Here is a 21,910-nt window from a genome sequence, read left to right as displayed (position 1 = left end):
TAACTTTCCATGATTTCCACCTAAATGGCAACCACCTGTGGCTACAAAGAAAACACTCAAAAAACCTGAAAATTAAACAGGCATTTGAAAATAGCGCCATTATTAGCACAACTGAAATATCTGACACATACTGTATATGAGTAATAGCCATTTTTGACTTTTACGTATTAGTTAAGTATGGAAACGAATAGATATCATTCCAGATATGTGCAGAAAGCAAAGTGAACGGTTAACAAGTAAATTATAAAGTACATATCAAAAAATGAGCAACAAAAATGCCAGCGAAGATTTAAGTCGATGAGATAAGATAGGATGAGATGAGATGAGAGCCTTTATTAGTCCCAGAGTTAGCTTCAATGTGTGTGATTGTACTGCTGCTGAAAGAAACTCTACTTTTCATTATTAACTGATTATGATGCTACTATTATAATTTCAGCAGCCTTAATAAATCACAATATGTATAGTAAATATCTTAAAACCACAAAGGCTTTAACATAACATACGGATGCCCATAGGTTTTACAGCTCGATCTTCTGTTTTTGTCCTTCCGCATCTTGTATCTTCTCTGATGTCTTCCACCTAACTTATCATCAATATTTGGAGTTTTCCCTCCATTTCTCCTGCTGTTACTGTAGATAGCTTCCCTCCCTCAAAAACCTATCTTCTGTTTAACATTTTCTATATCTTTCTAATTTTTTTCCCCTTTAGAAACGATCCATCCTGTACATCCTTACTTTCTCACTCAAAGAGGACATGCAGTGAGGCAGAGAGAGAAAGCAGGAGCTGCTCACAAGGAGAGCGGAGAGAAAGAGCTAGAGACAGAGCAGATGCATTGGCAGGAGTAGAGCTGAGGCTTTTTTTTCCCTCCTTCCTGTCTCTCTTTGTGTGTGTGTGTGTGTGTGTGTGTGTGTGTGTGTGTGTGTGTGTGTGTGTGTGTGTGTGTGTGTGTGTGTGTGTGTGTGTGTGTGTGTCGGCACAGATAAAAAGAAAATGTGATGAAGGTGGGCAAGGACCACCACCGCCTCACAGCAAGCTGCTCATTCCCCAGCCTGATTGCCCGAGCCGTATCCAGCGTGGATGTGGTTGTGCGGCAGGCTAACGGCGCGTAAGCAGGGGGGCTCCATGGCTCTGTGGCAGTGAGAAGAGGAGGAAAGAAGGAGGAAAAAAAGGAGGAGGGGCTGTGGTGAGCTGGTGGGCTTCCTCTGCCTCACAGACACATTTTATTGACTTGCTAATTGGATGAGGCACTCGGAGGAGAGGATGCAGTGACCGAGAGGAGCTGCTCTCCAGAGGAGGCATACATGCAGAAGAAAGCATTGCTTGGGTTGTGGAAATCGGGCTACTTTATCCCTCTTTCTTTTTTTCTTTTTTCTTTTTCTTTTTTTTTTGCTTTTCTCGAGACATAACAACAGATGTTTTTTCAGCATCTCTCAGTGACCCTCGCACTGTGCATACATAATTTTATGCATGACATTGTCGATCGGAGGCTCCAGCTGCCAGACGCTTCGTGACAAGTGAATGATTTCCATTTTGTTGTTCCCCTTTCACCTGTTTTCATCTTCAGTTGGAGCTCTTTTCTGTCAGCCTTGTTTGATGTGCCATTTGATATGAATGGTAATCCGGCGGCAGGATGATTTCTTCGTCAGATCAAATGTGCACGAAGCCGTGAATGGATACTCTTCAGTGGGGAGAGAAAAAAAAGAAGGTATGATATGAGCAAAAGCCGAGACAAATATTGTAGTAGGGTGGCATTATACAGCAAGTATTAATATTAGCCCTATTCAAGAAATGGATCAGTCATGAATGTATAGACTGTTGCATAATTCCAGGCTGAAATCTGAGGCAGGGACACCTACTCTGTGGAAAGATATACCTTATTTAGATCCATCCATGTGTCTCTGTGTCAGATTTGCTCTGAATAAATGAATTTAAGAAGGAAAGCAAGGCAGAGAGGGAGAAGGATTATGAATGAATCAGTGGTAGAGACCAGTAGTAGTGGTGTGCATTGAAGAGGATTAATGGAGGCATTTTAAAAAATAAAACAGTCTAGACTTGTTTCACCAGTGGGTCAGCCTTCTGAATATATTCCATAAATTTGCAATTCAAGTGTTCCTCTATTTTTTATTACTGACTTCCTGTTTTTATTAAGGTTTTAAGAGCAAACTTGGACTACTGTCAAGTGCATTAGCCCGACATCAGCCAAAATCTGCCACACATCATTTGATCAGATCTGTATTTGATTTTGTTTTTTCTTCTGGTCTTCAGTCTCATCCTGGTTGCCATGACCGAGGTGTGCAGGTCTTTTGAGGTCAGAGAGCAGGTGTCATTGCACTGAGGTCTGCTGTCCCAATGAGCAAAGCGGCCAACCCACAGAGACGCACCACCTACCTCATATCCCTCACTCTGGTGAAGGTTGAGGCTTTGCCAGAGGATGTAGCAGGAAGCCAGACGGAGGCTCTTCCAGAGGGGGAAGGGAGCCCTAAGAAGGAGGAAGAGGAGGAGAAGGAGGAGCTGAACATTACTCCTGACAGGGAGGAAGAACCTGTGTGTTTGGAAGTGGCAGAAAAAGAAAACACAGAAGTAAAAGAGGAAGTGGAACAGGTGCGGGTCAAGTATGGCAGCCCTAGTGAGAACAGAGGGAAGCCTGAGAGGAGGGATGGACACCAAAAAGACACTGTATCGGTTGGTAAGAGCAAAGACGCTTCTTTTGAACACCCACCTGTCAAGCAAATGGTTAAAGTATACGGAGGAACTACCACAGAGGGAACTGCGCGCAGAGAGGGACCTCGCTCAGATGCCTTGCGCCCTAAGACTGAGCTCTACCGGGAGCCCCCCATGCTCTTCTTAAAGGGTGAAAATGGAGCGGACTTGAGCGGTCGTTCACGTTGCAGCCTCCCCTTTTCTGTCCCATCACAGGTCAGCCCACGTCCTGAAGTCTTGATGAGATCCCACGCAGGAGGTAACTCTGCATGGAGGGAGTTCAGAGAGACCAACACAACAACCTTGTATCACTCTGCAAAGACTTTGGACAGAAGGGATAACCGCTTTGGGGACCAGTCCCCCTTAACAGCAGCTACAACCATGGGGCCTTATAGGGCGTCCTGGGCCGACAGCGATGGCAGGGGGGCGCTCATCCGTCCCGGAGCTCCCGTCAGTGGAGGATATTCAGGCATAATGACCCGGGACAGCCCTCAGGGGGAGAGATTTAAGACAGTTTCCGTTTCCTTATCCGCTACCGACATGTCCAGGGCTCAGAGAAAGCCCACAAGTCGTACCCTGGACAACAGCGACCTACATTGCCTCTCCGAGGACCTGAAGAAGGGAAAGGAGGGACAGGGAGGAACAATCCACCGTGCTCCTCCTCCTCCCCCTCGTGATCGTAAGATGCTCAAGTTCATTAGTGGGATTTTTACCAAAAGTGCAGGCGTGCCAGCCGGCGTCAACACTCCACCTCCGCTGTATCCACCTGTGGAGAGAGGTTCGAGTGAGGAGGAAGGTAAGGCAACCTCATGAATCTACTATCTCTTCATACAAATGCAAATGAAGGCTGTAAACCAGGGGTGTCAAACTCAAATACACAATGGGCCAAAATTCAAAACTGAAACAAAGTCGCGGGCTAACGTTAATATTTATTGAAATATATTTATTCCTCCAGATATAAGAATGAATCTTTTCTTATGGACTCAAACACGTTTGCTGAAAAACTGAATATGGAACAAGCAAAGCTTAATACTAAACAATATATATATTAGCTGTATAATACCAGTAGGCCAGCTCTAATAGTAATTTGGTATGGCTTCGCAGGCCAAATGTAATTAGTCTGCAGGCCAAATCTGGCCCGCGGGCCAGAGTTTGACACCTATGCTGTAAACAGTAGCACACCAGCACCCCTTTATTTGACAGTCTCACTCTTCTGGACTCTTTTGACAGACCCAGACCTAAATTAACACGTGCTTAAGAATCAGAGTTTGTTGTACATGGCGAACAATATGAATGAGATCTCTGGTGTAAAAGTGGCAACAACAAAAAAATCATTTTAGATATATTTTGTTTCACCCAACAGCAGTCCCTTGGGAGGAAAAAAATTAGCCAATTAAGATGATTAGTTTATTCTGTGTAATTAAGTAGGGTCCCGTATTTATTACCCATGTATATTGCCTTCTCTGGAGTTTGTGTGGAGCTAAACCCCTCAAAAAAACAAAACCGCCCCCTCTTAGTTATGCTCGAATGCGCTCGCTTATTTATTCACACGTTTAATTTATGTGAAGCACTTGGTGAAAGTTCCACGCAGACACAAGTATAGTGGAAAAAAATGCATTATCATTACTTTAGTTTGGCTTAACGATTTGTGTGAAACATCTTCTGTAATTGTTTCCTTTGCATGTTTCTCTGGGGAAATAGAAGACTTGTGTAAATAAAATAAAAAATAAAAAAAGCTAACATGAACATGTGGTACCTTTACAAGTGAGCTTTGTCACTATTGTTGTATTGCATGGTAGGTAACACCCGAAGGGCTAGAAATGTTCCAGTTACTTAAAGCTAATAGGTAACTTTTCCTATTTAGTGAGATCAGATGAAACAATTCCACTTATTCGTGGGCTCTTGGTGTATTTGAGATTAGTTTTAGGGTGGAATAATAATAAATATGTAGTCATAAACATATGAGGTGATCATGGGAGATAAGATTAGAAATGAGTGCATCAGAGGGGCAGCTCAGGTTGAGCAGTTTGGAGACAAAGTTAGAGAGGAAGGCTGAGATGGTTTTGACATGTGCAGAGGAGGGATAGTGGATAGTGCACTGCACAAAGGATGTTGAATACGGAGCTGCTAGGAGCATGAGGAAAAGAATAAGATCACAGAGAAGATTCGTGGATGCAGTGAAGGGAGGACATGCATAGGTTTGGTGTGACAGAGGAGGATGCTAGGGGTACGGAGATGAAGCAGATTATTCGCTGTGGCGACCTCTAAAGGGAGTAGCTAGAAGAAGAAGAAGAAGAAGAAGAAGAAGAAGCAATCATAATAACATCTGAGGAAATAGCATACCTTTGAGAATTTATAAGAATTACAACGAAAAGCAAATAATGATGTTTTTGTATCTGGACATAGAAAATAAATACCTGAGTGTTTTTCTATGGATGAAGAGTATTTGTTTTTAAGGTTAAGTGGTATATGTCCTTTCAATATTCAATTACTCTTTCACGGCACAAGTGGGAAAAACACAGCTACAGTAATGAATTTGTGCTGCTAATAGAAAACTTGCTGTCCAAAAACTGGTAAAAATGAACAATTTTGATAGTTATTGCAACCATTTCACATTTTTATTCGCTGTTCTCTTTGTGTTTAGCGGTTTTGGACCTTAGAAGCAATTTAAATATATCACCTTGTTTTATTGACCAATCATCTATTTAAGATGGTAATAGATGATGAAAACAAGCTTGTTGGTAATCATTAGATTTGCAGTGTAAAAAGTAAATGTCAAGTTAATATCTTAGTTAAAAATAGAAGCTGGATCTGATGTAGGCCTGCAGGATATCTGATGGAGAGGTGATTAGAATATCAGGTCACTGTGAATTTATAAACCTATGGCAAGAGGGGGGAAATTACAGCAAACTTTCTTAGAGAAGGGGAAGAGATTCAAAGAGATTTTTAAAGTAAGAGTGTTTCAAATGTGTACAAGCTGTTCCTCTTTGGTAAAGCTGAGGCCATCACAGCAGTAAATAGCAAAGATGGGGTTTTTTCATGTGAAAATGCTGTCATGTGTCTTGAGTGCTTTGACTCTATGTTTGGGATATCAAACAAACAGAAATGTGTTCAGTGTTCATGATGCAACTCTATCAATTTTTCATTTTTTTTCTTTCTTTAAAAAAAATCTTTGACAGGGTGTGTAGGATTTGGAGTAAGCCCTGAATAATTTGTCGGGAGTAAGTGGGACATGAATAATTAAGGTTTGGGATACACAGAGCTGTGTTCATCGGCGGAGCGAGGGGAGCGGGTCCCCGCCACTTCCTGCTCTGTGCGTGGAGTTAATCAGCCTTCAAATGCAGTCCATTCATTTGTCAGCGTTATGTTGTGTCATGATGAGTCTGTAATTGCAGCTTAAAATGTCAGCGTTCTGCTGGCGGACAAACTCGGTGATTTTGATGCAGAAAATATTGGCCAACACCGGCAGAATGTGAGATGCGCGCAGTTTCGTGTTTTCAGGTGGACATCACGTCTCCATGCCTCTCACACACGTCGCTGTATCCATGAGAGACCGTTTATCGTATAGAGACCCAGGCTTGGATGGAGGCTTCTGGAAAATGGAGTTGCCATGGCAACAGCAAGCCGCGAGAGGTGCTATTTGGTCTGTGGTGTGACGCTCTTGATGGAGGGGAGTGTGGGTGCAGGTGGGGGGGATTGCCCAAAGATGGGGACGAGGGAGAGTGGAGTCGGTTTAAAGTTAGTATCTGTGTCCCCGTGGAACCAGGACGACGCTGCAGCTCGCTCCACCCAGCTCAGCGTGACCTGCCAGCTTCAGAGAGTGCGCGCGCGTGTGTGTGCGTGTGCAAGAAATGTCTGTGTCATTGTCTCTGGTGAGACAGTTTCCTCATCACTGTACATCTGTAAGCACTATCGCATTGTTTTTGCCCCCGCTGATGGGGATTTGTGTTGTTCCTTCAGCTTCATATTTGTCCTCTGTGGCTCTGTCTGTCTGCCCCTCTTTTTCTCTCTTTTTCAATGTCCATTCACCGACATCTTTCTGTCAAAGATAAAACAAAGGAAAATTCAGCCATAAAACCAGATCCAGAGCCTGTTCGCTACAAAGATATGCTTTATTTATAATGCAGCGCATAAAGGCATTTAAAGGGTAAAAGAAAAGCTGCAGATAATAATAAAATTGTAAATGAATTAAAGTTTTTAAAAATCTCTTTGTTTTAAAGAATTCTTTTGGCTGCCAATTCCTCAGCCCATGGGGATATATATATATGTATATATGTGTATATAGATAGATAGATAGATAGATAGATAGATAGATAGATAGATAGATAGATAGATAGATAGATAGATAGATAGATAGATAGATAGATAGATAGATAGATAGATAGATAGATAGATAGATAGATAGATAGATAGATAGATAGATAGATAGATAGATAGATAGATAGATAGATAGATAGATAGATCTCACTGGTATAAAGCCTGAAACTAGTTGAGGTTATTATATAATATTCCTGCTGAATCTTGCATTTCTTTCAAGACAAATGTTGCAGCTCAGATTAAGTGACTTGTGATTTATACTTCTGTAGAGTCTGGAAAAGAAATATATCCATGACCTCAGAATTAAATTAAAGGCTGAGCTACAGAGGAACAAAAATAAGAATAAGAATACATTTTAACAGTTGCCTTGGTACTCTACCTCCCACACTAATACTGCTGTCTGTGCTGCTGGTAAAGAGTTTTTATCATGTAATTTGTCCACTCTACAAAATATTATTTCAGCCTGTGACTGTAGGTTACACTGAGTGATAGAATTACACAGTACAGGATTTGGTATTATGATGACAGTTAACCAATGTACTAGGTACATTTGGCCATACTCTCGCCATCATTTATCACCGTGACAGTTTTTAATAATTCTCAGTCATCATAGTTGACTGAGAATTAATGTTCATAATGTTCTGGTGATGTTCATATCGCTAAGAGGCAGTGACAGGAAAGCAACACAAACAGCTGTTTTTGCAGGGTCTAGTCATTCCACAAAGTGTGGTTAATGTAGCAAATATATTGTTAAAAATGCAATGAAAGAAGGTGTGCTGTGTATGAAAGTTTTTCACAGACAGTTCCTTCAGGAATGAAATATAGGATGGGAGGTAAATAGTGACTCAAATAGCCACTGTCATAACCGAGGTATGCAGAAGAGCATCTCAAATCTTGAAGCAGATGGGCTACAGCAGCAGAAGAACACACCTGGTGCCAATCCTGTCAGCTAAGAACAGGGAATTGAGATTATAATTCACAGTGGCTCATCAACATTTTGAACAAAAATAGATGCCTAGTAACTAAGTGAACACATTTTCTGTACAATAACAACGTTAACAGACGGAGGATTTAGTGCGCTCATCTCTAGAGTCCGACGTCTGCCGCAAGTTTAAAATGATGCTGATTATGAGTTAGCTATCATAAAGAGACATTTACTTTCTGTCTCCTCTCCTCCTCTAAACTGATTTCAACAAACTGTGTACACCCAGAGTCAGCCCTCAAGATTGTTTTCATACAAGGAAAATCTCCAGTGCAGTAAATCTGTGTGTTCCTTGAGTCCAGTGTTAGAGGATTACTCAACAAAACATTATTTCGCAGAATGCTGCATGAGCATACGTGTTTCTACAAATAATTCTGAAACACTGTGACTTATATTTGACTCAAATCTTAACCCACTTTAGGTTATTTGACTTTCTTATGCAAACGATCTTCCATCACAAGCCTTTTGAATCAGGTTTCATCTTCTCGATACCACAGAGCACCGAGTGGCATACTCGGTCTTGTTTCAGTTGACACTGACTTCTATAAAATTCATGAAATGAGGGGAACTGCACAGGGAATAAAATGAATTATCTCACTCCAGCTGGCTCATATCTCTTTTCTTTTTCTTCTTTTAGTCTTCGAGGGTGAATAAAAGAATTAATGGCTCGTTAAGGTTGGTTTTGCCAGTTAACCACAGTAAGAGGGAGAAAAGAAGGTGGTTTAACAATGTTAGGGTAAAGTAAAGATACCTGCCATGCTGGCTAACTCGTATAGACTTGCCCATTTGTACACTTGATTTAATTTTCTGGGTGCTCACAGTTGGGGGAGTGACAGCCTCTTTGAGCTCAGAGGGTGGATGGGGGCGCTTGAACATTAATGCTGCTCACTGTGTTGGATCCACAGATAGTTAGGCCAAACCTGGCCAGCAATCATACTACTGCTAAGTGTTTTTGGGACATTGTGTGTGTTTTAGAAACTCAAGGTTTATTATTATAGTTTTCTGCTTTATCCTGACTCTGAACTGAATCCAGTGACTGTTTTAGACCGTAACAATGCTGGAGACACTTAAAGTCTTTTTTTTTTTTTTTTTTTTTATTTCAAATGAGGCTAACTAACTGTGGTTTTCACTCATCATCAAAAGCAACTTCATGGTTGCTAAGTCTGCTGTAAAATGTTACCAAGGGTTGAATTGTTGTGTTAAAGGGTTGAGTAGAGCTATTTTGCATAAAAATAGCAAGAATATGTTTAAATATAAATCTATATTTTAAGTCAAATTATTTATTTAGGGGGCAGTACAGTAATGCAGTGGTTAGCATCACCTCACAACAAGAAGGTCTTGGCTTTGAATCCATCGGCCAGCCGAGTGCTCCCTCTGCGTGGAGTCTAAATGTTTTCTCCGAAGACTCCGGCTTCCTCTCGCGATCCAGAATGTTAGGTGTACCAACGACTCTAAATTAGCCATGGGCGTGAATATGAGCGGTACTGGTTGCCTCCATGATCTCTCCATGATAACCGTGTGACATACTGCCAGCCTGTCCACGGTGTACCCTGCCTCTTGCCCGATGACAGCTAGGATAGGCTCCAGCCCCCATGCAACCCTGACTTGGGTAAGATAAAGGTCAGGGGTGGATGAATAATGTATTTATACTAAATCCTACCGAACTGACTCCAGATCAGCACATACACCCCTATAAAAACTATCAACTTAGAATATTGGGCCTGTTTTTAGGCTAGTTTTTATTAGTCACTGGGCTGCCTGCGTCTCACACAAACCCCTCAAAAATGAATGTGAGGAGCAATACCACCCAAAATAGCACATAGACTCAAAGCAGAGGAATACCCAAGTGCTTTATGTCCTATATCACGTTATATATATTTGTTTGTTTTTGTTCCTGTGTTTCAACTCAACTTTTCACCGATGAATCCCGTCTTCCTCTGTTTTTGCTCCGAACGTTTGCCCTCAGTTGTATGCACCAGCAGTCAAGAATGGACGATGAGCCAAACTGTGCAAGAGCTACATCTGGTAAGCAGGAGACTATAGTTTTTACAAATCAGTTTGTGGATTTAATATTGAATTTATCATTTCTCTCTCTGTCTCTGCTCTTCAGGGTGTTTTGGGTGGTCTGTGCAGTGGGAAGTCTGCTCTGGTCCACAGACATTTAACTGGAAGTTACCTCCCACTGGAGAACTCAGAAGGTTGGTTTAACATCTCCACCCATTAAGAGCAGAGCTTAGTGAATTCAGTTCAGATTGATTTGGTTTAACTTATATAGTTGACAACAACAGTCATCTCAACTCTAAAATGTAAGGTAAAGGCTGAACACTATTAAAGTCAGATCTCCGACAAGCGACACCTGAGTCTCCTCCAGCAGATGGATGCTGGCTGTTTCTGATTTAGATGATCCAGGATCATTCTTTTAATCACTTTAATCACAATTTTAGTGCTGTAAATATCAAATGAGTTATTATGTAAAAGCTTTAAAAACATTTGTTTGTTCCAATATTTGCCAGGACGCCAGTATATTAAGGATGTGCTAGTTGATGGTCAGAGCCATCTGCTGATAATCAGAGAAGAGACAGAACTCCCGGATCCTCAGGTGGGTGGAGAATCGAGCTGAACTTGTTTGAGGGCTTATTTTTAATAAGAGTAAGTATTTCTTCCCTCTTGTACTTTTTGACTGCTATTATTTTTCCCTTTTGTTAGTTTGCAAGTTGGGTGGACGCAGTAATCTTGGTCTTCAGTTTGGAAAATGAGGCCAGCTTCCAGGAAGTTTACAAAATCTATCACCAGCTTGCAATCCATCGGCCTGTAACTGAGATCGCTTTCATAGTCGTCGGCACTCAGGGTAAGATGCTCACGCTCAGCATCTGTGCTTCCTTTATAATGAACTCTCGTTGTAGTTGGGTGATTTTTGCTTATTCCAGATAAGATCAGCAGCACCAACCCCAGAGTGATAGATGATGCCAGGGCCAGACAGCTCTGCTCAGACGTGCGGCGCTGCACTTACTATGAAACCTGTGCGACGTACGGCCTCAATGTGAACAGAGTCTTCACGGATGGTATGTACGTCCGTCATATCCAGAACCATATGGTGTGTGGTGCTGTAGAGGATGGACAAATATGAATTTTATTGGGGACTAATGTTTCATTTTTTAATTTAACTTCTGGGTTTGTTTGTTTTTTTGCCACAGCTGCTCAGAAGATCATGGCAGCTAAGAAACAAGCTGCCCTACTGGCTTCTTGTAAATCTCTTCCCAATTCTCCCAGCCACTCTGGAGGCTCCACCCCAGTCTCCGGTGTCTTTCCAGGACAGGTAAAACCAGCACCTTACCTGTTGTCCATAAGAAGCAGCTTTTGTTACTCTATTTTCTGTATTTCATTTTGCTGTCAGGCTATTTTTAAAGTGTGCATGCTGTTGTATCAGGCTTAGCTATTTGCTCCTTCTGCTCAATTATCACTTCATCTCCTCCGTCCTCCTCCTGTTCCTGTTTTTTTCCCTCTCTCTCCCTCTCTTTAGGCGAGTAACGGTGGGCAGAGCAGCGACTACTCGTCCTCACTTCCCTCCACTCCTGTGATCAGTCACAAAGAGATTGGCAGAACACTGAGAGGGGAGAAGCAGGACGGTACTACACCTGTCTTGGTCCGTAGCGTCCGAAGACGCACCACGAGATTTGCGGTAAACTTTACTCAGTGCAAGCTCCAATCATGCTTAGAGACCCTTTTGCATTTTTACTGTCAATCTTCTTTCCTCCACTTTTTTTCTTACTCCAAGCCAACCCTTCGGTAGGTTTCCATGTTTAGAAAATGAGCTGTAAACACTTGGCAGGACAAACCAAACCCAATGCAGGAACATACTTGTGGTCTTAAGTTATATAATACAGACAGCTAATTAAGCTGAAGTGACCCTACATTAACTACAGCGTGCTAAATTATCAGCTAACTGTAGGCACAAGCTGCGTCCAGTGATGCAAAATAATTCCAGTAAAATTGTTTTCCTCATCAAAGCTGAAGCACTGACTTCTTCGTTTTTCTGTTTGTGGAATTAAGAAATTCAGAAATTCATAAATTCATTTAACTATGCAGCAAATTATTACTTGACATCGGCTCGGTCACATTGGAAAAACTTAGTGGTTCAAAATATAATTTTGATGATGCTGAAAGTTTGTTGCATGCTTTAGATAAGTACTGGGCAAAAGTCTTGAGCCATTCCTCATTTCCTTATATTTTGCTTCCAAGTAGCCAGGATTTGTAGCAGTTGCTTTGAGTAATAGTTCTCCAGGGTTTCTGAAGTTTTTCTCAAGGGATTTTCAGAGAAATGTGTTTTTTGTTTGTTTTTTGACACTTTCTTAGTACATATTTTAAACTTATCTTTAGCCACTTTGTTACTAACAAGCTGTTTCAAAAAAGTAATGATCCCAAACACACAATGGATCCCCATCATTCAGAGCCCGGACCTGAACATTATTAAAGTAGTGTGAGCTCAAACTGACAGACAACAAAACAAAAGGCAGCCAACATCCAACGGGGAGCTTTTAATGTCCGTCAAGAAGCCTGGAGAACTATTCCTTATAGAAATTAGAAGAAAACTTGCCTAAGAGAGTTTAAACTGTGCTAAAGAATACATATCATGCCATACCATATTTCCATTTATGTTTGTATATCACTGCATCTTTTTCTCATTTTCCACCCTTTATTTTGAAATATAGAGACATGAGGGATGGCTGAACACTTTTCCACATCATTGCAATAATATAGAGCAGAGTAATATAGAGATAGGTGGGGCTAACAGTCAAAGACAATACACTGGCAGAGACATGTTGTCATGTTCCTGGGTCTGTTGACCCAGCGTTTTAAGTTTTAGTTTATTTGGATGTTGTTTATGTTTAAGTTCATTAGATTAGCGAAGTTCATTTGGTTATTAGACTCCTTGTGTTTTCTTCCCCTGTATTTAAGTTTCCCTCACCCTTTGTGTTTCATGCTGCGTGTCTTATGTTATCAAGTTTGTAATATCATGTCTGTCTCATGTTTCCTGTTTTATTTTGAAGGAGTCGTGTGTTCTTTGTTCATTGTATGTTTCAATATATGTTTCACTTCCCCTGTCCTGTCATTAGGCTCATGTCAGTCAGCTGTTCCTCCATGTGTTCACACTTCCCCTAATCACCTCCTGTGTATTTAAGTCCTCTGTTTTCAGTGTCTCATTGTCAGGTCGTCTGTTGTCCACGCCATGCTTCCCATCCCATCCCATCCCATCCCATCCCATCCCATCCCATCCCATGCCATGCCATGCCATGCCATGCCATGCCATGCTTCCAAGTTTCATGTCTAGGTTTTTCTTGTTGTTTGTTTAGTTCTCCCAGTTTAGGTTAATGTTAGTTTTACTGTAGTTTGCCTTGCCCTTTGTTTGTACCTTTTTTACCAGCCATATTAAATGACTTGCTTTTTGTTAACATTCAAGTTTTGTTCCCTGTTCCTTGGAGTCTGCATTTTGGGTCCACTCTTCACAATATATACAGTCTGCCTCCACCAGACTCTGACACATGTACTGTAATATCCATTACAAACATTGCATATTTGTAATGTCTATTATGTCTATAATGTAATTATAATATTATATTCACTTGGGGTTTTGTTGAATGCTGTGAAAATTCAGCCTTATGGGAAAAACAATCTGAAATGTCATTAAAAACCTGCATTAACAAATATTTGCATCACCTTGGAGACCTACTCATCTGGCTGACTCAACATTTGAATCTAATAATTAATGCTTATGTTTAATCACATGGATCATACTGGCTTTTAAGCTGCTAAATGCACCACATATATAGAAATCCTTCACTCATTTTGTCAGTGTTTTTTTACACTGGGCAGGCAGTTTATTCAGAGGATTATCAGAACAGCAGCCTCCTGTGTCTGGGGCTGAAGTTGATTATAGTGAACCAGAAGAGTAAAGCTGTGGGTCAGAAAAGCTAAACAGTGGTCTTACAGACGCCATACAGATGAGGAAAACTACAGAATTAGGGTGGTAATTCTCTCTGCGTTTATTGCTATAAGTGACCAGAGCTGTAAGCATTTGATTAGACACTTGCATAAAAATACAGATTAATGCAGCTTCATGTAAAGCTACAGACAATTATTCTGAACCAGTTGCTATAAATACACACTTATAAGCCAGCTTTTACAGCCAGCAGAAACTTTCCAGCAGAAGCTCTGGGAAATATAAATTAAAATCAGCAGTAAGCTGCCCATTCCTGCCTGATGCAGTTATTGTCCATTCTTCCCTTCCTTTAGGGCCGGAGAGGCAGCGACTCAAACAGAAGGAGCGCAGACTTTAAGGGCGATCTGGGCAGCGGGCGCTCCATTCCCATCAAACAGGTAGGGCACCGATTTGCACTTGATACAGAAACAAATATGATGTATCAGATGACCCTCAGCAGAGGACATCTCACCAGCAGTCACTTCGGACGTGTGAAGCCAATTTCATCGTGTGGCGTGATGAAGTGCTGTGAGCTCCCATTCTGCCCTGATGAATAGTTAGTGGGTGTTTTTGGCAGCCAGCTTTCATTATGCTGCCGTAATATGTGAAATGAACACTTGAGACATTAGCAATAAATTGACAGTCTTCTGTGTTGTCGCCTCTGTAAGGGCATCTTGCTGAAGCGCAGTGGGAACTCGCTCAACAAAGAGTGGAAGAAGAAGTATGTGACATTGTCCAATGATGGCATACTGTCCTATCACTCCAGTGTCAATGTGAGTCGGCGTGTTAACAGAGCGCTCCAGAGCATTATGCTGCTGAAAGCACGACTGATGTTTAATGGTAATGGCTGATGTCTGGTTTGGCAGGACTACATGCTGAATGCCCCCGGGAAAGAGATGGACCTGCTGCGAGTGACAGTGAAGGTGCCGGGAAAGCGGCCGCCTCGCGCCATCCCTGCCTGCGCCCCCCCAGCTGGGCTTAACGGACGGGTCAAAGACGTTCAAGGAGCTGAGGGTAAAGATGTTCTCTATGGTACACAAAAGAGGGAAAAATCTTTAGACGTCTCACAATAGCTAAACCTTATATACCGTATATTTAAATAAACCTCGTGTAAATTAATTATGTCATCTAAAGTTACTGTGATATTGAACAGATTTTGGTCTGGCTAATCTAAGAAGCTCAAGATTTTAAATCTCCATGCTGGTACTTTTCTCTGTGGAGCTGATAAGATGAAATATTTTACCTGATGACCTTTTTCTATTAGAGACAGTGATAAAAAAAAAAAAAAGTAGATATGTAGAAAAGAAGGCTGCAGAACTGCTTTGTACGTATTGTTCTTGGTATTTTAAGACGGTTGTAAATGGAGGGGTCAAGCATTTGTGCAAACGGGGGGAAATTGCAGCAGGCTGTGAAACCTCTGCAAGACTACAAAACAGCATCATAAGGAATTTTGCAAGTGCTTTAAGAGTGTGTGGGGAAACTAAATCAGTAATGCATGCAAGTGTCAGAAAGCGTCACTGTTTGTTTTCACATTTAGTGTTTGACTAAATTGCTTTATTATTAAGTATGTGGTTGTTTATATGGTTGCTACTCTTCCTGTAGTCCCAATGAGTGCAAGCAGTCTCCTGCAAGTTGAGGAGATGGAGGGGCTGGGTGGTGCCCTGTTCCTGAGGGGTAACAGAGGTGTGCAGCGATGTCCTTCCACACTATCTAACCACGCTCAAAGCATTGGTGAGTATGGGACTAAAAACATGTAAGACAGTGAAATTTCTGAAATGTAACAAAAACAAAATGTTATTAAAAATGTTTCAAAACTACGAAGACAGCGTGGCTGTGATCTTTGAGCCCTCACTGCATGGGTTCAGCAACACTTCACAGCACACTGTCATTAACGTCGCCTCCACAAATGCAAGAAAAATCTTTACTTTGCAGAGAAAGAAAAACATTCTTTAAAAAAATTAGGAAGGCTGTCACCTTTTCAGGCCACAAGCTCATTTAGGCTAGACTGAGAAAAAGTAGGAAACTATTCTGTGGACCATCCAGTCACAATTTGAAATTATTTTTGGGTGGCATGGTTACCGCATCCTCCCAGCTACAGAGAAGAGGGACCATCCAGCTTGGTATCAGCATACAGTCCAGAAGCCAGCATCCATAAAGGCGTGGCACGATATTTGTGCATTTGGCCTGAAAGACGTACAAAGGGTTTGTTCCCATGCAGATGATGTCATTTTCGGGAAATGTCTTGCTTTTTTTTTCAGCATGACAAAACATTCCTCACCATCTGCAGCTGTGTGGCTCCACAGCAAAAGAGCTCAGGTGCCGCCTGCAGTATTGAAAGCGAATTTAACAATATGAAAAGAAAAACATGACAAATGAGGCCCTGAAATATTGAGCAGCTGAAATAGTATTTTGAGCTAGGATGGGAAAATATTTCTCTTTTAAAACAACAACAACATTTGTTTCACTTAGTTCTCATAAGCCCAGAGTTGATGCAACACAGTGGTAAACATGTCCCTGCACCAACCTTTTAAAAAGGTGTTGCTGATATCAAATTTAAAACGAGCACCTATTAAAAAAAACAACATAGAAAAACCTTAAAATCTCTCAGTTTCAGCATTTGATTTTTTTTTTTTTTACTATTTCCACCAATTTGTGAATGATTGCATTCTGTGTATAAGTCATACAGTGTCCTGCTTTTTCGGAAACAGGGTTGTAGTAATTTTACGTTTGTTATCCTGTCTGCTCGTTACAAGACTCTGCAGTTGAGGGCATCTCGAGCTCTTCCTCTACCAAAGACGTAGGTTCTGCCTCCCCTGTCACGGACAGAAAAAAGCATCGCAGAAAGAAGAGCATGAATCAGAAAGGAGATGCCACCGCCGGCCAAGCAGATGGTAAATGATTACAAGCTTCAAATATGTTTTCATAGGCACCGATCGGGATGTTTCTAATGATATTTGTAGCTTTACTACACATGACGAAGACTTTGTGTTTTTCGCTGATATTTTCTCTCTTCTCTTATGCAGCTAAGCGCAAAATGTGGAAACTCAAAAGCTTTGGTAGCTTAAGAAACGTAAGCAAGACAGGTAATATAAATCAGCTGCGCTGCCTCCACACATGCCAGGCTATCACATTAAGAGTCAAGCTTCTAATTTAAAATATTGACAATTAATCAATTAAATCCTGCAGATCAGCAGCATAAAACTAAACCTTGCTTATGCACAACTGTGATCCTGAAGTGATGTTAATAACCTACTGCTCAAATTTCTGCATCCAGAAATCATTAAAAAAAAAAAAATCTGAGCTCTGTGTTATTGTCTTTCTTGTCTCAGACGAGGATAACTTTGACTTCCTCGTTGTGTCGAGCACTGGTCAGACGTGGCATTTTGAAGCACAAAGTGTGGAAGAGAGGGACTCCTGGGTCCAAGCCATCGAGAACCAGATCCTGGCCAGCCTGCAGCTGTGTGAAAGCAGCAAAAACAAGGCAAGAAACGACAGGAAAACATTCACTCTCTGACACACAGCAATCTAGTTTTTCATTCATTCATTTTATTGCCAGTGACAAATGGTAAATATTACAGACTTCCTGCAGATAAAAAGCTCCTTGAGAAAAAACAAGAACAGTGATTTTTTTTTTAAAGATCCACTCTAAGTTGTTGTTTTTTTTCTTTCTGTTACTGTCAGTACAATGACTGCGGTCATTCATCACTTTTTTCTTTGCAGAAATAGATTTAAACAGGAGAGTTCATACAAGTTCATTTATTCTGGTTACTGTTTGCCTCTCACAGGCTCGAAGGAACAGCCAGAGTGATGCAGTGGCTCTGCAGGCGATACGCAATGCAAAGGGCAACAACTTCTGTGTGGACTGTGACGCTCCCAGTAAGTCATGCTTGCCTATTTCATCCCTAATTTGACTGCTCTGTTTGCTTTCACGTTTGGAAGTTTTAATCAGAGCCGAGACCTCTTTTGTTGTTGGTGTAAGAAGCTGCATAGAGCGAGGAGAAAATAATTTGCTGCGGACTTGAACTTCTTTGTGTTCGGACTCTAGAACAAATGTGGACAATCACCGTGGAAAATGGGTATGACCCTCCTCCATCTGACAGTCTGAAAATAGCTTTCCGTGCCTTAGAGCGTTCAAAGCGGGGTACTTTTAACTTTTAAATTGGTATTTAGCATATTTGAAAACAGTCATTCATCCGCATGCTATGAGATAAGACAATGGAGTGTGAATGCAAATATTTTTACTGTATGTGCCTTTGTGTGGTATTTTTCACATCCCACACGTACCACATTTTTCATATGATCTCTGTATTGTTTGAGGGCCAGATAAAGAATTTTGATGACTTATCAGATCTAAATTTAATTTAATGCTGAGGTTTTTTTTATGCTGATTTCTCAGACTCTTCTAATGTGCACCATGGCCGATCGGGCGCATTTTAGTGGCACGCAGCCAAATGAAATTGGTAGACTGTCAGTTTCAAATTAAGTTAATTTGTTGTGTGCACGCTCCCTCTTCAAGATCCGACCTGGGCCAGTCTGAATCTGGGCGCTCTCATATGCATCGAGTGTTCCGGCATCCACAGAAACCTGGGGACTCACCTGTCACGGGTTCGCTCTCTGGCGCTGGATGATTTGCCACGAGAGCTGACGCTGGTTCTCAGTGCTATCGGCAACCACATGGTCAACAGTATATGGGAGGCACGCACAATGGGCCACCGTAAACCAGCACCCGATGCTACACGGTAAGGACAAATCATCTTTATATATATATATATATATATATATACACAAGTTTTCTTTTTTTACAGTATGGACACATGAGCTGTGCAGCTCTTTCTCTGAGTCCACTGGAAAGTCCAGTGCTGTCATCTGTCAGCTGTAAATGCTGATGACTCACTTGTTTCTCTGTCCTTGTCTAGAGAGGAGCGGGAATCGTGGATAAGAGCCAAATACGAGCAGAAACTGTTTGTGGCGCCGTTGCCTCCTCCTACGAGCGAGGGCCCAGACATCACTCTATCTGGCCGTCTTCTGTTGGCAGTGATGGAGCACAATCTCCCCAAGCTGCTGCTACTTTTGGCCCACTGCACTAAGGAGGACATTAATGCCCCTCTCAGCCTGGCACGCTCCTCCCGGTCGCTCTTAGCTCTGCGGCTGCCCGCTTCCCCCCTGCACGCTGCCTGTCAGCAGGCTGATGTGGTGATGACGCAGCTTCTAATTTGGGTTTGTTTCCCTTTGTCTCTCTTTTTTTTAATCTTACACTGGTCCAGCTACGAAGCAGGTATTCTCAAAAATATATAGGGATGTTGCTGCAGTGGAGGTACTTGGTTAGGTAATGATTATAAATTTCTTCATCACAGCAAACCATTTTGTAGAGCTGTGCAAAAATGGTAAAATTACCTCCTCTGAGTCGTTCACTCAGCAAAGAACAAAAGTGGTCTAAATAGATGACTCAGCAGACAACTGAAGGTGATCTAAATGTCTGAAAGGTACAAAAGCTCTCTTAATCGCACCTTTCTGACATCATTTAGGGCAATCCTGTTCAGGCTTAACTTTTTTCCTACACATTCTAAAACTTCCTTGAAGTGTGGAGGATGGGATTATTACATAATCTAATCCACTTTGCTTTCTTCTCTTTTCCCGCCTGCAGTATGGCTGCGATGTTCGGTATCGGGATGCTCAAGGCCAGACAGCGTTGGCTCTGGCTCACAGCGCTGGCAGCCAAGAGTGTGTCGACATCTTGCTCCAGCACGGATGCCCGAACGAGCCGCCCCCATCCGTCGCCGCGACAGTCGGTTTCGCAGCGGCAGCCACATCCAGCTTCCCTGTTGCCATGACACCAAGCCTGACGGTTGCCACGACACTCAAGATCTCGCACAAGAGCGGCGGCACAAGCTTGAGTTACAGCACCTCCAGAAGAGCAGTGTCATAACCGAAATGTGGTGTGGCATAAAGCCTGTGCGTCAGAGTGTGTTAGAGTATATGTTTGTGTGTGTGAGTTTGTCACTTTACCCTCATAGTGTCATTGCGCGTCCACACAGGCCAGCGGGACTGATGGACATGTTGCCAGATGTTGCACTCGTAGAGCCAGATGAGGTTCTAAAAGGTGTCTGTGTGTGTATCAGGAGTGTAAACTGTGAATCACACAGCCACATGCAATCTGCTTGAACGATTTAACCAAAAAAAAAAGGCAAAGTCTTCTCATTACGCTTTACAAGTGACGGTAAGGTAAAAGGAATACGACATCCTCTGCCTCTGCATTCAGGTTTAAAGGAATGTATTTATCCTGTATGGAGGACTGAAAGTGCCAAAATAAAAATAAGCGCATAAATGACAAAATGTATATAGATGAAATACAATTAAAATTATATTAAAATTAATATAAGCAAAGGTTAATTTATAAAATGTGACAGGCTGATATAGCATCTTCAGTTCTTCAATGATCTCCCTAGGCAGTTTTTTCTGTTGTCAGACTGGCATTTATTAACCAATTGACAAAAAGCTGATCCCACTTTAACTGAGGCAATTGTAGAAATAAATACAAAATAAGGGAAATATACAGAAATAAATAGAAGGGGGATTAGGTTGCAAAGGGAAAAAATGTAAAATAAATAAAATTTAAATTTATTTATTTAAATGTATTCTTACTTTTTTTTATTTTGGCACTTATAGTCCTCCATAGTTATATCAGATTGTATGATTCACGTTTCAGAATGCAGTCAGTGTTCAACTTTATTCTCCACTCCATTAAAAATGGCCTCAAAGAAGCTTATCAGAGTATCTCCAGGCCAGACGTAAAGAGCTGCAATAAATTTTAAGATTTGAGGGGCATCTTGAATTTCTAGCGTTAAAGATCGCAACAGTTTTTCATTTGGACTGTGAATGTGTGTTTATGCTTAACACAGCTGCTAATTCAGCTCATAAACGATGTGTAAGCCGACATGAAAAAGGGAGGGCTGTTTTAGAGATAAACAGAGTACGTGTATAGAAAAGCATTGATAAAATACTATGATTCTAAAAAAAAAAAAAAAGCCTAATTTTCCAGAGTGTTATTGTATGATTTGTACAGTTGGTTATGTGTATAAAAATCCAAGGGTTACTCTGTTCAGAGATTTACTGTACAGCGCCCCGGCCCAGTTATTCTTTGATAACCGCCTGATTAACTCTTTGACATCCAAAACGGGAGGTTTTTATGTTACATTTGTATCGGTGTGTCTGACATAAATAATGTATAGGATGTATGCATTATGACTCCAGCAGTAGCTCATTATCAAGGCGAGTGTAAAACTAGATGTGCAAATGAACAAGTGAAATGCCTTGATTTTGGTCGAATGTAGAGAAAAAAAACAGATAAGTTAACTGTTTTAAAATACTAACATGTTTTTCCAGATAATGCAGTTTTTGGTGGACTGTCAGGGTGTTTTGTTTTTTATTCCTGCTGTGTCTAATAGAAAGGGAAAGTAGGGTTTGCCAGATGCAGATGTAGGTTCTCATCTACAAAACCTGGATTTTGAACGATTCGATATTTGTAAACATGCACCAGAGGAATGTTCCCCGATTTAATAGCTTTTTTTAACGGCATAAAAACATCTCTCCTGCGGTACTGTACGTATAAACTTGTGTTTATCTGAAGGCTCAGCTGACTATACATGTCTGTGATTTAAACATCTTCTTCCATTTGTATTCCATTTGTATTTTTTTACTCATGCAATGATTCACAGAGTATTCATTATTAATACACTAAGGCTACTGCCCAAGCTGTGGTGTTTTTGCTTAGAGTTGTGTGTGTGTGTGTGTGTGTGTGTGTGTGTGTGTGTGTGTGTGTGTGTGTGTGTGTGTGTGTGTGTGTGTGTGTGTGTGTGTGTGTGTTCAGATTTGGGTTATTTATTGACTTATTTTGTCCCCTTATTAATAAACAGTATAATTTACACCTTGGAGTT

The 21,910-nt window shown here is 41.3% G+C and overlaps 1 protein-coding gene across 2 annotated transcripts; it reads left to right on the top strand.

The window, feature by feature from the left end:
- The first annotated feature begins 975 nt into the window (after window positions 1-975).
- On the top strand, window positions 976-21,645 carry LOC113022603 (arf-GAP with GTPase, ANK repeat and PH domain-containing protein 1-like). 2 transcript variants are annotated; one of them, XM_026168180.1, is made up of 21 exons: window positions 976-1,705; window positions 2,266-3,496; window positions 6,202-6,333; window positions 9,966-10,024; window positions 10,110-10,197; window positions 10,513-10,598; window positions 10,706-10,847; window positions 10,927-11,061; window positions 11,194-11,315; window positions 11,520-11,678; window positions 14,291-14,374; window positions 14,645-14,749; window positions 14,843-14,990; window positions 15,579-15,707; window positions 16,730-16,867; window positions 17,000-17,059; window positions 17,306-17,457; window positions 17,762-17,852; window positions 18,493-18,715; window positions 18,893-19,193; window positions 19,621-21,645. In XM_026168180.1, exons 2-21 carry the CDS (start codon window positions 2,350-2,352, stop codon window positions 19,900-19,902), a joined length of 3,783 nt encoding a protein of 1,260 aa, XP_026023965.1. In that variant the 5' UTR covers window positions 976-1,705; window positions 2,266-2,349; the 3' UTR covers window positions 19,903-21,645. The 2 variants fall into 2 exon arrangements, with proteins under 2 accessions (XP_026023965.1, XP_026023964.1); XM_026168179.1 differs by lacking the exon at window positions 6,202-6,333.
- The last annotated feature ends 265 nt before the right edge of the window (window positions 21,646-21,910 follow it).

Source organism: Astatotilapia calliptera, chromosome 5, assembly GCF_900246225.1.
Source record: "Astatotilapia calliptera chromosome 5, fAstCal1.2, whole genome shotgun sequence".
NCBI lineage: Eukaryota > Metazoa > Chordata > Actinopteri > Cichliformes > Cichlidae > Astatotilapia > Astatotilapia calliptera.
Note: the sequence above shows the minus strand (reverse complement) of the source record. Positions and strands in the feature narration are given on the sequence as shown.

What these genes read in the sequence shown, in the direction of transcription:
- LOC113022603 (XM_026168180.1), top strand. Translation starts at nt 2,350, where the DNA reads ATGAGCAAAGCGGCCAACCCACAGAGACGCACCACCTACCTCATATCC. An exon ending in AGGTTCGAGTGAGGAGGAAG is followed by an intron (nt 3,497 to 6,201) that starts GTAAGGCAACCT and finishes TCGTGTTTTCAG; the next exon opens with GTGGACATCACGTCTCCATG. An exon ending in TAACCACGCTCAAAGCATTG is followed by an intron (nt 15,708 to 16,729) that starts GTGAGTATGGGA and finishes GCTCGTTACAAG; the next exon opens with ACTCTGCAGTTGAGGGCATC.